At 39.7% G+C, this 16,403-nt stretch overlaps 1 protein-coding gene across 5 annotated transcripts in view; it reads left to right on the top strand.

The window, feature by feature from the left end:
• The window catches only part of LOC117230490 (ras-related and estrogen-regulated growth inhibitor-like), an 86,957-nt gene that overhangs the window by 29,639 nt on the left and 40,915 nt on the right, over positions 1 to 16,403 (top strand). For 3 of the 5 annotated variants that reach the window (XM_033488031.1, XM_033488028.1, XM_033488030.1), the window contains one exon: positions 3,692 to 3,768. In XM_033488031.1, coding sequence (XP_033343922.1) covers positions 3,692 to 3,768 — 77 coding nt within the window. Of the gene's footprint in view, positions 1 to 535; positions 807 to 3,691; positions 3,769 to 7,812; positions 7,865 to 16,403 lie in introns of those variants that run through there. The other 2 variants (XM_033488032.1, XM_033488033.1) reach the window with 2 other exon arrangements.

The following is a 16,403-nucleotide window of genomic DNA, read 5'->3' as shown; positions in this document are numbered from 1 at the left end:
AATGAGAGAAGTACATACAGATATTTATTCTATCCGTCTTCGTTTATGAGATATAACGAATGTCCTGTTTTGATTTTGTCTTGTCTAATTATCTGCACGGGAGATGCTAAAAATGACCACGTTGCGTCTCAAGGAGAGTCTGTAAACGTCTTGTCATGGATCCGGTTACATTCTGGATGGTTCTTGATGTTTAACAAATTTGTTGAAATCTTGTTCAATTGTAAACCTTGATATTCTCATAAATGAAGCCAGATTGAATATATATTTTATACGAATTTTTTTTATCGTTCAACTCTCGAAGTGGGCCTCGCATGTTCTGTTATAACTTGTATATACAAATAAATTAAGGTACAGGTATATTAAATTTCAAATCATTTGACACTTTCGTATGTTTACACTAGAGCTTTGTTTTTGCGAACATGCTCGACGAACTCCAATAATAATAGCTATCCCCACCAATTGCTCCTATTAATTCCGATAATAGGAACCGACGGTCGGACATCTGAGGTCGAACAACAATTTCGGTCCAAACACTCAGTTGCGTATCGAACGCGTACGAGTTCGGAATAGGCGTTCGTATAACAGTACAACTGAAAGTATGTTGAAGCGTAGTTTGGCTAACAGAGGCGCAGTAGTGAGTTGACATAACTGAATAATATCTTGTTCGTCTAATTTGGCACATGCTAAATAATTTAAGTTGTTCGTATAAACGTGGCGTGGGTAAACCAAGTTTTTCTGTACAAGAATTTGATGCTACCAAAATGAAATGCGGCACCTGATAAGAAACGTTTCATTGCAGAGTAATGGTACATACAAATACCTTTTTTAACCAATTTATCTGCACGTCTAGGTGCTCTAAATATACTCCACTCATGTTAACATTCTAATACAAATGATACGCTTGAATGTACCATCAAGGCATAAAAAATTAGAATTAATTAAGGTTACGATTAAAAAGATTAAAAAGAGATTACATCTTCCTAATAATATCCATTTATAATGTTTCAACGTCCCTTCTTTATTATCGTTTGACCTAACGCTGCAGCAATTGACGTCTAGTAATCGTGTATTAGGAAGAAAATTTATCCGATTCATCGATACGCGAATGATGTTTAAGCGAGCGAGGCAATCGCACGAATCTCTATGTGATATCGTTTTAAAGAGTCTCGATTACTGAAAGTCTTCGGTCTGGCATCCCGTGAACATTTTTTTGCGCGATGGCAATAAATTCTCCAGCGCTCCACTTGGGTCAAATCGCTTCCCTATCAGCATTGTCCGGCAATAAAACTTTCTCGAGCGTAACGGCCGCTAATGCAACGAGCATCCTTATTTGCTTGTTTCCGCGCGTTCAATGTTTCGACATCGTTCCCAACGAGGTGTTTACGAGTTCGTTTATCGTTTATTTATTGTATCCGCCTTGCCAGAGCTACTGTGCTCGGCGCAGCCTCGCGTTTCTTTCGCGAGCAAATACACGTTTCCTTCTCTCGTAGCGAATATTAATTTATTAATTTCGTTTAAAGGTTCTATATACGCAGAGCCGTATGTCAGAAGGTTTCCTGCTGAAGTTGAAGCTTTTTTTTCCTTTCTTTTTTGTAGAAATAAAAGGAAGTTTAGTTTGATATTTAGTAGAACTGCTTGTAGTGGGTATACATTTTTCATATTTTGATTGGTGGAATTATAAATTACGGTGCATAAAGATTATGAAAATTAAAATTACGACCAAGTATTATTAAATCTCATCTGAATTACTGAAACTAAACATTATTTTAACATTCAAGTTACTTACGATGGTATCTTACAACTAGCGATTTTCGAAAATAAATAATTGAAATTAACAATGTTAATCGTGAAACAAATCGTAAGAACAGAGTTTGTTGATACACTTTATATTGAATTTTGGTTTTTTCACGAAAATTTAAGCCCGCGAAAGGACTCGGAACAATCCACAATAATATTAGAATAATATCAAAAAGAAGCTAGTTACAGTTATCAGTTAGCCATTTCACAATTATAAATAAGACAGAAGCCGTAATTATCAGTTAATTAACTATTCACTTGAATCATCGAAGACTCTTATCGTATAAATAGATTCTGCTTAACGAGTGTCACGATTTGAAAATGGATTTTTCGAACGATGTTAAGGACTTGCATCGTGACTCGATGGCGAAAGTCAACGCGTCATTGTCAGTGAGCGGCGTAATGACAGAGCGGCGCGACGCCCGGCGTCAGCGCGTCAAATCGGAATTGTCGTTAGTAACTGGTCCGAGACTTTCGCGCATTAGCCGCGTTTTCTATTCGCGGGAAAATCTCTGTTCGATATTCACAGTTGCTGCATGTAAGAACAACGTAGTTCGGCTAACGAGCGCGTGGGATTCTTCTACCTAAAGTCGAGTTTCTTATCTTGCTTTGAATTAATCATCAATTCCGATTTTCTCTATTTGTGTAGTTAGAATAACATCTGTAGAGATGCAAAGAGATACCTCGAAGATAGAAGAAATGAGCTAAAATATAGAAGAAACATGGACAAAATATTAAACAGATCGTCTTCGAATTCTCTTTCTCAATCGCAATCGATGTTTTAGAATGTTTTATAAATTTCGTCGGTTTTTTTCGTCAAACTTTCACATGGAATCACATTTAGATGTTAACTGTTCTATTGGTAACTTATAACATTTCTGTGATCTCTAGAATTTGATGAAAACTTTTTACGGGAATTATTATATGAATTTCATTTATATACTTTATTGGTGTGAATATTTCGTTAAGCTACGATTATCTTAACATCCTGTCTGATGATACCTATTAAATGCGTACTAATAGCATCATATAATAAAAGACATTAAGCTCTTGTGTTTCTAATGGAACAACAGTGTACTGCACAAGCGCGTTAACGGTTTCTTAAACTACTTATTTTACGTTCAAATAGCTCCAAACTACTAAACCACTCGCGCAGACCAACATAAAACTTCCAATTACTAAACTACTTACCCTACATTCTGATAGTCGTAGTATCAAATTTTAAGTTCAAAGTTTTAACGAAGCACAAATCCGGCTACCAGCCTATCGTTCCAGATATCCTCGCGGTCGATCTCGAAACGCTTGCCTGCGTGTCTCACCTGGTTTTTTACCTGTCCCTGATTAATCGCGATTTTCAATTTCCTCCATTTGGTCGATCAGTTTGCTAGAAAGTTCTGTCTATGGCGCTTGAGGACAGCGAACAAATAACAGACGTAAATCACCACCTGGCTCAGCCGGAGAACGAGGATCGAAGATGAAACAGGAACGATTTCAAGAATTAACAGGGATTTAGTCCGGCAACTTCTCGGTTCTCACTAGCATTAATACCAGGGTCTAGTGCCACTCAAGATCGATCTCTCTTTCTCCTGGTGTTCAGTTTCATTTATCGTTTCATAGATCAACCGACCAAGGACGCTAGGCTAGATCCGACGATTACTCGTTCGCTAACCAGCGTAAAGTTTCTTCCTCTCTCTCTCTTTCTCTCTTTCGATCCTCGAAGAGGACTGACGGATCGATTTCATTATTCGTGGCGAACGAGCTCGTACGTCTTCCCTGGGTTTAGAATCCTCTCGCTAACCCTGTAGACGAAACGCGGCGATAGGGATATTCAGGAACGCCCCGGTGCTATCATTCATCAAGGCGAGTCAGCGTAATCTCGTTCTCTCTGTTACAGATTTCCTGTACCGGCACAGCGTTACCATCGATAACGTTAGTACCGAGGTGGAGATACTGGACACTTCCAGGTGCGAGGTAAGTTCTTTGTCGTTTTTAAACGTTCGTTCCACTTTCAGAGCAGTTCGACGAATTTTTGTTTGTTCGAGGAGCTTGTGTTTAGCATAGCGTAGGATTCTGTGAATGAAGTTAGTTTTTACATAATATGATTCGATATGGCAATAGATGTAACTTGCGTAAATGTAAAATATCGAAATAATTTTACATTTTTATGGAAGCTTCATTATTGTGATTTAAATGAATCGTTATTACGTATTAATGTTTGGGTTATAAATAATATATTTTTACTGAAATTTAATGCGAACTGTAACTTTGCAATACGCGAATGAGGTTCACTAAACACAAATTATGTACAATAGTTCAATATTTTACATCAAACTGAGCGAATAGCTAGTGTTTATTTAAGTCTTCAAACAAGATTACACTGCTATTCTAAATAAATATTCAGTTCCTCTCTCTCACATACCACATAACAATGCAAAATTTAGAACTTCCCCAAAAAGCTATTCCATGCCTAGCAAAATTCTTGGCGCTAATATCAAAACCAAAGTAAAAGCTACGTATTTTGTCTTTACTTTACGATTACAAATTTTCCGTTTCAAATTCCACGATTCAATTCACTTAACTCGTTAACGTTTTCACTAATCACGAAAAAAGCTGGAAATTTCTCTAATACGGAAAATGAGAGAGAGGGAGAGAGAAAAGCTCGTACTTCGATATCTCGGAAGTTGGACATAGAGCTTAACGAACGTACCTCGCCGATCGCAAATTATCACGAAGATATTTTTCGTCTGCGATCGACGGCGGAAAGAAGTCAGCGCCTAATGATCCCGCGGGATTATTGATGGATACACGACATAGATTGGCGTTAAAATCTCACTCGGACGCGAGCGCGGTGAAAATGTACATTTACGGCCGTACGTTTATTTGACAGACTGATTTGCCCGCGTGAATTATGCCCAGTCTCGTGGTCGGTTGTAAATTATCCACGGTTACAACGGGATCGTCGGTCTTTGATTTCTGTTTTATGTTGCTGTCTCGCCAGCGTCGCGGTTTTTGTCAAATTCCACCGTGAATTTGCTAACATTTTTTAGACAGTCTCGTTCTAGTTAAAGGGTGTTTCGTAGAAAATGACATAGGTTTGAAAGAAATTGTATTCGATAGGTTTGAAGGGGTTGAAGATGGGGAAGAAGGGTTATAAATAAATCGGGGTAAATACGCGAGTTCATATTCAATTTTTTGTTTTATTTATACATTGTATGTTATCGAACGTCATGTATATTCCTCAAATTTTTGCATTATATATTACGTAAGTAATAAATATTAGAGCGTAATACTTACAGGAAGTTTAAATTAATCAACGTATAATACGATACATAAACATCCGTAGTTCGCGAGAAAGGATTAATTTGTTTGAATTAATATAACACATGAAGCACGAGCTCTATATATACAGCGTGATCTTCTTATTTGACTCGAATACGATATAGATCGTGTCGTTTTCGTTATCGTTTAACCTATACGTACATACGCATATATTCACTTCAACTCTGATACGTGATCAATATTGACTTCTGATAAAAACAGACACGTAATGACACCGTGTTATCGTCGGATGCAACGAGACCGCCACTCGACTTTTAACTTTTTTAATCCCAAATAACATTCCAAATTCCAAGGTTAATCACCCCGAACCCCAATTTACTCGCCATCCTCCGAAGAAGCACGAAAAGAACGAAACACATCGACGCGGTTGTCGAAGTCGTCTAGGTTAGTAGTCATCGACACCGATGATCGAACATCGTTGTCGATCAGCATCGAGGACCAACGACGACCAACAGAAGTCCACATTCTACTCGAAAGTCTGTTTCGTCTTGCACAGAAACATCTCGCAACGGTTAGGGTAAACGCGTTCCCCGTGCTTGTGTTTCCTTTTACATTTTTTCGCGACGGCGCATGGCATCGGCGCCTTTTATATTTATCTTCCGTCGACGCCTGTAAACATCGACTATTTCAGCACCGCGAGACGTTCGCGGGCCAAAGCGCGCAGAACACGCTTTTTCTTCCTTCGTCCTCCTCGCTCCTTCTTTCCTTTCTCCCCTTGGCTGGTCTCGCGTCGCGTTCATTGTGAAAGTCACGATGAATCATTTGCTTGCTGGACAAACTCCGCGTCTCGCGATACGCTGCTTTTCATTTAGCCTAGCTTTCTGCTAATTCGCCGACACAAACAGAGCACCTCTGTTCTTGATGAAGTCGTCGCTGATTCTATCGCGAACGTTTCTCCCCGGGGAAACTCGAGTTCATTGTTCAACAGAGAAGTCATCGATCGATTACCGCGATTTTCAAGCGATTAGAGGTTGCAATGGGACGATCACGACGATCGGTCTCTGGTTTTTTTTTTTTTTTTGCTCGCCGTTTCACGCTCTTTGTTGGGATTAAGTTTGACGTATTTCACTCTGCTGTTCTCTCTTCGCTTCTTCCTCGCGTTTGTATCTCTTTGGATAGATTGATAGAAAAGTAACAACTACAGCGGAGAGGATCAATTTATAATCGTCCACAGGAATGTTTTACCTTCTTGCATTATATATGTTCCCATTTAACGATATCAAAATACTGTCCTTTATAATTGTTCGTAATGTTTGAAAAGGGCTCGATATTCAGGCTCTAATCTGTAGAATTTAAAAAGCAAATTCTCCTCGCTCTACTCCAACCGATATGCCGGCGCATCGCATACCGAATTCCCGCACAGATTTCCCACAATTTCCTCGTCATAACTAAAATTCCATCTGGCGTACACCCAATTCCGAAATTCCTTTTCCGGTTACACGAATCTGCCCCATTTGCTCCGCTGAAACCCTACACCGATATTGTCCATATAATGGGCCAAGCACTAAACAACGACGGTCCCAGCCTCACCTTCTAATAGCAGGATGATTTATGCACGGTTTTTAAAGCTCTGCCTCGATTCGCGACCGGTGGCAATAATTTACGATGTCGAGAACAATGGTCCCTCTCTCGGCTCTTCTATAACAGAAAAAGACCGCATGGCGGAATCCCAATGAGGATTCCGCTCTACCAGCGACAGGTGAACACGCCGTTCCGCGAACGTGGCTTAGCCACTCGGCTTCTCCTACGTCGGTACACGTAACCGTGTGTACATGAAAGTCACAAGGCGCACGCGCGAGATCGTAGCCACGGTCGCCTAGATTCGAATTTAAAGGCGATCGTTATTCAATTCAAATACCACGGATAACGGGCCTTGTCGTAGGATTTCCGCTTCGACGTGTTTCGCGTGCGGGTTCGTTACCGTATTCTAGAAGAATCGGGTTAAGGGAGGTCAGGTCTGGGGGGACGTTCGACCTGAAACCGGCCGATTCCGCGGAGATTTGGGTTAAGTAAGGTCAGGCCGGTTCAAACGAGCGACGACGCATCGATTGCGTCGTCGATCCTCCGGAGTCGATGACACCGCGCCTGCCTCTGCCAGCCGCCCCTTTTTCGGATGTCGTGCGCCTTTCGGAATGTCCGTTCCGATGTTTCAAAAGTGTTGGCGATGGTCTTTCACTCTTCGTCTTGCTTCTCTCTGTTTTCTTTTTCTTTTTTTGTTTTTGTTTTCGTTCCTTCTTTTTTCTTCGCGGTCGTTTTTATAGCGAAGATTTGGAGACGGAACGGGTACCGTTAGTGGGTTTCGATCGATCTCGTTGATCGGTCGTTTCACTCGGTCGTTGAACTCTTTTCGTTGTATTTTGGGGAATTCGTGCGAGACGGTTCGAGAAAGTTCACAGATCGTTATCTTGATGAATGAAATAATTTCTCGCGGTTTTATGCTTTTTATCTTTGAAATAATATGTTACGTAAGCTTAAACTTTCTTCGTCTTTTGGGAATCGGTATGCGAGAGTTTGAGAACGATTTATTTTTCTATGGATTCCGCGGATATTTTGTGTCCGATATATTTCTAATAATTTAGAGCAATTCCCCAAGATATTTCGCTGTATTTTAAATAATATATTAGATTTCTTATTGTATGGTTACAAAAATGAGAAGGTTTTGCTGTTTCTCTATAGGTCTGAAGGATATCGATACCAGAGGAATACAGTAAAATTATCGAAGTTTCAAGTTAGTAACCTTTTAATCTTACGTTTGCTAATAGTATATTTGTGTTAAGATACAAACTCGAAGTAATAGCACTTACAATGACTATTGTAACGAAATTGTCCGCTTTATAATATCCATCGTAGCGTAAACTCTACGATACATTGCTTTCGATGGTATAACTTTATCAAAGCTTATTTAATCTCGCTTATTTATTCATCAAATAAATAATATGCACTTGACTGGAAATTATAACTTCGACATAGAAAAACTACGAAAGCCTGCAAAATAGTAGTCGTCTCTTCGAACGCGTTCTCATTCCACTTTACAGAAATGAAAATCATACACAAGCCCGTAAAATCTGGTGAATGTGTTGGTTCAGCCGATTAAAAGAAAAAGAAAAGATTAAGAGGAAAAAGAAAGGAAACGAGAAAAAGGGGTGGAAAAAGAGAAGAACAAGCGTGGAGGAGCACGGGTATATATTTTCTAGACTGCAAAAGGAATCCAACATATTCCTTATACGATGCTCGTACGCACGGTACACTGACTCGTCCCGGCTTATTCGGTAGCCCCGCAACAAGACACGATCGAGAGGCCAGGTTGTTTTTAGCAAACTGGTTTTTCTACCCGGGGCTTACAATTACTGGCTTCCTTTTTTGCGCTGCCCCCCAAATGTTTGCACCTGTCGCTTAAAAGGCTGCGAACCGTGGGCCAAGATGGCATACCTGACCGTTCGGGATTAGTCCTTGGATTCGTAGCTAAGAATATTTGGAGCACCGGCCAGCTTAACCCAGCGACGAAGAACACTCCCTCCTGATATTTCGTGATCCATTCATGGAATTTCGAACATCCATTCATGGTATTCCCCTGGCTTTCTTTTTCTTCGAGTCTTCGAGTCTTGTTGGTTTTCATGCATTGAGAGATTTTTGAGGTTTCTAAGGTCCTGGTGCAACATACACCTCCGCCCCCGCTCGAGTTTTCAGACGGTTATTACATTTGCTGTAACAGTAGAGAAAGTTAAATAACAATTAAGAGGTTGTTAACGATTTAGAGAAGTTTTAATTAACGATCCGCATCAAGCGTTAAACATTAAGAGAGTTTCAAGTGTTGGAAGATTTTTAAGAGATGCACGAGTCTGTCAAAAACGAAATTGGTCAACTCCGCTTTTCACGAATGCCCTAATTTTGTTACACGAGTCACGTTTTGGAGAACAATCGATTCACTTCCACAGATTCGCTCGTTGCAAGACGACGTAAATGATAGTTAATTCCAAGGTAAATTTAATAAATTTATCTGTCGTATTTTCCAATTTACGAAATTGGTCCATGTGATTTCTGAACTACCCATATCGAAACCTCAAAATCCTAAAATCTATCAACATTGAAGATTTAAGCTTGTTGAATATTGAAATTGGATGAAAAAGGGAACAAAATTAGTACGAATATATAACTGAAATTTTCTTCAGTTTTGAAATGGTAGATAGAACATTCTAACTAAGATAGCAAGGCACTCGAAGAATTAACTGTAGGAACATTTCTGGACCACTCTCTTCCTAAGAGACAAACAGCGAAGCTTAATAACCTGAAAGCTCATCAAAATTGAAGATCGTTAAGTGTCTTTGATTGAACGAAAAAAGAAACAAAAATGGTGCGAATATGAAACTTCACTAATATACAATTTTCGTAAGATCAATTTTCAGTTACCATTAGACGTTGCACCGCTGGTAGCTGCTCCAAACACCAAAGCGCGTATCTTCACATTCTGATCTTCCTAAATAGCTGCAATTTGCAACTGTCCAGAAGCAACCACAAAAGAAAAGAGCATGATCTCGTTGTATACTTTCGCAGTTGAATATTCATCTTTCTTTTCCAACTGTATTACTTTGTAATATTATGTCATTCTTTTTCCAATACAAAGAAAGACATGGTGCTCGAAGGATTAACATCAGGAATGCTTCTGAAGAATTCTCCTGCAAAGAGGCAAACACCGATGCGCTGGCCGTTTCGTAACGCGAATCTATTTGCGTTGTGCAGCGTTTCGCGCATTGGTGGGACGGCGTTTCGACTCGGTGCAGCTGATGCAACGCGACGCGGTGTAAACAATGGCAGAGAACGTTGCACCAGGGGAACGCGCGCGAGGACGCATGCACCGTTACCGCATAGATTCGATAAATAATACGATACAGGAAGCCGTGCCACCGATTTGTATGTACGCGCTTACCAGCCGGTCTCGTGCTGCTGCCGATCGATCTGTTCGACCGCCACTCTATCGTCCGCCCCGATCTGACGATCATTATCGATCGGTCGCACGATTTATTGGCGATGACGCGTCCTCCGCTCGTCGTGAAAATTTGATCACTTTCTACGATAGCGTGCCGCTCGATTCTACCGCCGATCGTATAAGCATCGCAGTGAGACTCGCTGCGTTCCATTGGATCGGATGGTCTTATAACGTGAAACGCGATAAGTAGACTTCATATGTTTATGTATTTGTGGGAGATTTAGCTGCTTCAGTACCGAACAACGATATATCGTCGTTATTGCGTTGTAGTAAATATAATTTGAATGTAACATATTAGATCGCTACGGATGATACGGAATTATTTGAATCTATTTAGAACAAGCTGCGTCGATTTGGCTCGATATTTTTCGCTCAGGTCCAAATCTTGGAAATGTATAAAATATTCATAGCAGAGCGCTCGTTATATTGTAGGTAGAATATATTTGGTAGATAGAACGATTTTTTGTTTAGGTTCTATTTCTTCCGGGAAGGTTATAAAGATACGAGTTTGCGTAAAAATTCACAGTCTATCGATGAGTTAGTTTGGAGGTATTTTGTGGAGAATGTAAATCGGATTTGTTGGAGAAGTATAGTTTTGGGAATGTAATAAATTAGGATTTCCTATGTTTAGCCTCTCTTAAGCAAGGAGAATTTTTGCATACTGATTGCCTTATGTATCTCCAAGTAATATAATTTATAATTCAATGATATAAATAAAAAAAAAGTATCTCTTAAATAATATAATATATTCTACGTTATAAATCTTCTTCAGTTCAGATGAGAGCAGTGACAGGCCATTAAAAGTAGTTTCCATAAAATTGATCGATGTTTGTATTTACGTAACGAACGCTAATCAAAAGATATCCGATCATTGTGCCATTCTATATCCTTCCTCGATATAAATTTTACATTACATTTAGGTTGTATTAAACATACGCGGGAATTAGTGGCTGTAAAAGCTATTTACGCCAAAATTGTACGTATCACAGCATTTACGTATCAATTAATCGGACCCAACCGTATTAAATTCCTTACCATTTCGTAGGAGTTTGTTTCTCGTAGACACTACACGTAAGCAGTTTTATATTGCGTCATTTCCTAACAAAAGTATCGGTACACTCGATCAAAAAGCGTTGTACCGGTTGTTGATTATTGGCACGGCCCAAAACCCGCTAACAAGAACCAGCACGCACGCAATTTTATTTACTAGCTGGCCAATAAATTCTCTCTTACCCTCTTACGAAATTTCTTCTGGGATATGCACACTTTGTCTCCATTGTATCTTGCTGCAACTAACGAAGAAAATTTATTCGACGCAAGCAACGTGGAAAAAAAGCTGGCTGACAAAATCCGTAGCTTGGTCCAGCTTAATGAGCCCCTATACAAAAGGAAAATACGAGTAAGATTAGACCAAGTTGCGTATTATACACAATGGGATTTTCTAACCAGCGCGATATATCGGCGCGAACGAGCTAAAGTATAGCTGTCGGATAGCGGATTTAACGATCTGTCCTGTGTACAGTCGCGAGCTGATCGCGCACCACTGCCACACTGATCCACATCGATATCGATCTCCGTAGATCCTGTTCTTACGGACGCTGGTCGTTGCACCGCCAGTGGAAGTCCGATTTGGTCTTCGACGTCCACTTTGTACGTGATCCAATGGATCATTTCCGATTGTTCATAATTTTCAAGGATATTTATGGATGATTGTTCGTCGAGCAAATATACTTTGCATAATACCGTATAATACTTTCGCATTATCGATCTTTGAATTGGAATTGAATTTAGCGTGTGACACTTGATGGGCAGTGGATAATTTTCAGGGATATTTATGGATGATTGTTTGTCAAATATAGTTTGTATAATATTCGTTAGTATCTATCTCTTAGTCTTGTAACGCGAAGGTAAAAAATATTCACGTGGTTTGATGCGAGTTTACTCTTTGAACGCAGTGTCTTTTACGACTTAATGTATTGTCAGTTGAAAGGATTATGGAAATATCATGGAGATATTGGAATTATTAAACTAGTATAATAGTAAATCTTTGTGCAAATATACGTTGAAGTATTTATCCATTTTGTATCACTTCGCAGCTGTGTTTCCAAGTTTGAATTCAACGAATTTTTAGCTTTTCGCTTGTTGTCTTGGAATATCGAATCGCTCTTATTCGTTTCTTGCTTTGATCTATTAAAAACACGTTGCGTTAACCCTTTCGATTCGATATCATTAAAACTCCTTCGTAAACTCAAGAAGTTCCGTTACAATTTACAACCCTACTTGTCAGGTTTCAGATTACCTTTAATTGCCACTATGTCCACCACAAACTTTACCGATAACAAACGCTTAATTTGAAAACTAATTTCAAAACACGCGCTGTTTCCTACTCAGAATCGGTGCATGCTCAGATTGTAGCTACGTTTAACCTTTGCAACGCAGCTACTAAATATCCCTTTAGAGTTTAGACAATAAACGCGAGGCTGCGCTTTAGCACTAACAGCACTTAACAGAAATGTCAGAACACAGCCAACGTGGTCAATTATCTCCATATCGAACAACGCTTCGCGTCAACAAATTAAACCGCATCGAGCATTCTCTTCGTCCTATGGAATCTCGTAATGGGGAGAAAAATTCACGATTACGCCACACTTGGTGTAACGTTTCGGTAGGCCTATCTGCTAGTAGCTTTTTAACTGCGACTCGTTGAAGATAGTGACTCGAGGCCAGTATGAAGCCCAGTTCACGCTTAAAAAAACGTATGTAGACGAAAGACGAGAAATATAGAATTAAACTGAAACACAGTGGTTCTATTCATCGTTCTTCTTCTATGTATTGTAATTATTTAGACAAAGTCAATAATCAATGGTCGGTTTTTGAATAATTTAAATTTAAAACACGTGCACTTTCTACCCATTGATACGACCAAAACACGGTGTTCGATGTGTCGATAGAATGAAATAGTATCGTTCGGTCATAGACGACTATAATAAATAAATAAATAATTGTCTAAAAAATTGTGATAGTCTAGAAATAAAATGAAATGAAATTAAACCTACCAATATTAAATAATCTAAAGCTAAACTAGCTTGTTACGCCGCCTAAAACATCTGCACGCCAGCCCGCGCGACCGGACAACAACCGACCTGCGTAACGGCACTTCGACCCTCAATAAACCTAAGGACCCACCATAACTTTCACTTCCCTGCATTGTTTCGCCATATGTCTTCAATCCGATTGCCTTGAAGAATGGCTAAAGCTTAAAAACATGCTCGAAACACAGTCGGTTTTATAGGTGTCCTTGGGTTTATTAGTCGCATTTTAAAAACACGGAGAAAGCGGGTATGCACCCATTAGGAAAATCAGAATAGCCCTGTAATAAAACAAGCTAGGTTTTTCTCACGCACACAGTCATTTACGCACCACGATGGTAGGAGACTCCCTACTCATCCCTTCGAGCAGTAGTGCAGGTCATGACCAATCGACACCGCGGTTCGTTACCCTCACTTTTCCTAACGAAAGTGGGACCAACGAATCCGCGTTCTTTAGGCACAGGGGCACACCCACACCGAACTTTTCTTCCGTATTAAAACAAGAGCGACAGACAGTCTACCAACTAACGCCTAACGCATCAGTCTACACATAGCGCGAGAGTCGCATACTTCACGCACATCTTTTGGCGGTTCTCGGTGTTGTCGAACATACATCTTCTCTCCTAAACATATCACAGTGCTAAGTCCATTGACACATTAATTTCCATTATAAGAGCCCTGCTCTAGCGTACATGTCTATCGCATCTTCGTGCGACAAATTGTTAACTATTTATTTCTCTACGTCAGTGTAACTAAGTGTTGGAAATATATACTTTATAATACTGTGAATCCCAGTGTTATTCAAATTCAATCACCCCTTATTATCTCAACGGAAATCAAGGGATCGATCAATTCGTGGTGTCGATTGTTATAATCGTAACGGGGATTTACGACCCCCGTTGACGTCTCTCCTCGCGATTACGTCTCCCCGCGATTGGTCGAAAATACATAGCTTATTTTATAGTTCCTAGTGACTTAATGTTAATTAATTAGTAAATTAGTCGACCAATTGAAGATCAACGACAGCTTTCTTAAGTTAAACATTCTTTCAATAAGGAAACTCTCGCTCGCATGACAGAAATTAAGTCAAATACGAAAAGTTTATTCTGTACAACCAAATTCTCATTTTCACAGAATTCCTTAAATATCGACGTGCAACTGATGAAGTGTGAATCGGGCTTAAAAGACGCTAGTGGCGCGCGCGCGCTAGAGTGTATCGCTGCGAGCCGCGGTATAATCTTTCCAATTATCCGGCTGCAACGCAACGCGTCCATTCATTGCTGGCTGTAGATACAGCCACGGATAGCCAGCTAGCTTTTCTAGTATCTGGCGCGTAAAATCCAACAGTGGAAGAACAGGATCGGTGTTTTCCGCTGGGAACTTTACGGGTGAAGTTAACAAAACATAAGCGGTTAAAGCGCGCATAAGCTGTTCACCAAATGCTCTCTAATCTTCCAAATTGTCTGTTTTCGAACTATGGAGAGTTGGCTAGCGAATATCGATTTAACGATCCAGATGGGAGTGTCGAGCGGAGCGAAGCGTGTTCCAGCGTATTTAGTATTTACGTGATATCAAGCGGTCGAAGGCCAGATAAAGCGTCATGGGGTCCATTAATTTACAATTTGGTCAATGACCTTAATGCGATTCTGTGTTCCGAGAACAGGGGTGGTCGAATGTTTCTTGATCCTCCTGATGGAATTCAAATACGCTTTGCTTGGGTTAGATCATGCATCGATAAAATCCGTTTGTTCTAAGAATCGATATGGACTATCGAGGTATGATAACAGATTATGGTTAATATTTGATAGATTAGAGCGGAAGAGTAGTTGGATAAGGCTTCTGTTCGGTTAGCATCGAATGTTAAATTCTTGTAAAGTAGAAGTTTCGAGCTTGATGAAACTTTGGTATTATGCGCATGCAGTTTAGAATGGGATAGTGAATATGCTGATATTTTTTAATTTTGTCGTTCCTTGGAAATGCTCTTATAACATGTACTTTTTAATTACAACATATCTAAGCACTGAAACGTTTGCTTCGGCAAAAGTACATTGCTTTTATAATAAATTTTTGAGCAATGTGTACGTTAAATTTGAGGTAGATATATCGTGATAGGTGCTGAAGAAAGTATAGTTAACAATATATATTTATTAACAGATACTCTATATATACACTTTGCGTAGAACTCGCGATTACTATTAGCTGTTCGCGATTACAAGTTCGACTTCTAGGCGATGCGTTACGATGCACGATACAAGTTCGGATGATAATTGCTCAAGATGTCGAGGAACTCGGGTCAACTATTACTGCTAACTACCAACTATCGACTCTGACTGACGTCTAACGACTGATTTTCCGTCATGATGATGCTGCAGAGGAAAACTATGATGGTACGTCTAAGGATACGAGATCATCGGATTCGTCGAGGAAAGCCTTCGTTAGGAAAGTGAAGGAAATGGACGTTACTGTTAATTGGTTAATTTCTATGTTGGTGGTTGAAGAAGGATGCTAACCGCCCTCGAGAGAAAATTGCTAGCGGCAAGCATTGTACGTGAGAAAAGCGGATTTTCCGTATCTTTCTGTGGTAGGTGATAGATTTAGGGACCGTTAAGACTAAGGCTATTTGTTCGTTTGAAGAAGCTTAACTAGATAAACCTTGAGATTTATAGGGGATCCTTAGGCTTACTGAAAATATATTATGAAGGTATTTCGACATTTGGCAATCATCTTATCCGAAGAATAGGGCCTTTGTGTAGCGAGCAACGGAACAGAAACCGTTGGAAAGTGTATTGTCCAGTACCGTTACAAATTTTTGACTAATTCGAAAACTTTGACTAAGCACAATTCGCAAACATGCAATGAATTATAGCCACTCGATGATGCGTTAAAACTTGCTTAAAAAATAGAAAATTTTCTCTTCGCAGCGTTTAATAAATTGGCGAAAAGAATTCATTGATTTCGATTAAAATTTAGGACTCAAAATTACGAGATACGAATTATGTATACTATTTCGGTACTATATTCGACACGATGCTTTAACAATGAACGAGCAACACTCGTTTAGTCAATAAAGAAATAGTTAAGTAGCTAACCTTAGTAACCACCGAAGGAATCATAAGACGAAGGGGTTAATGACGACACTTGCGCCTTTGATCACCTTTGACCGTCTCGTACGTTCAACAACGAATATGGTTTTA

The sequence above is a fragment of the Bombus vosnesenskii genome, unplaced genomic scaffold (assembly GCF_011952255.1).
Source record: "Bombus vosnesenskii isolate JDL3184/JDL3185 unplaced genomic scaffold, Bvos_JDL3184-5_v1.1 scf7180000013267, whole genome shotgun sequence".
In the NCBI taxonomy this organism is placed as follows: Eukaryota; Metazoa; Arthropoda; class Insecta; order Hymenoptera; family Apidae; genus Bombus; species Bombus vosnesenskii.
Note: the sequence above shows the minus strand (reverse complement) of the source record. Positions and strands in the feature narration are given on the sequence as shown.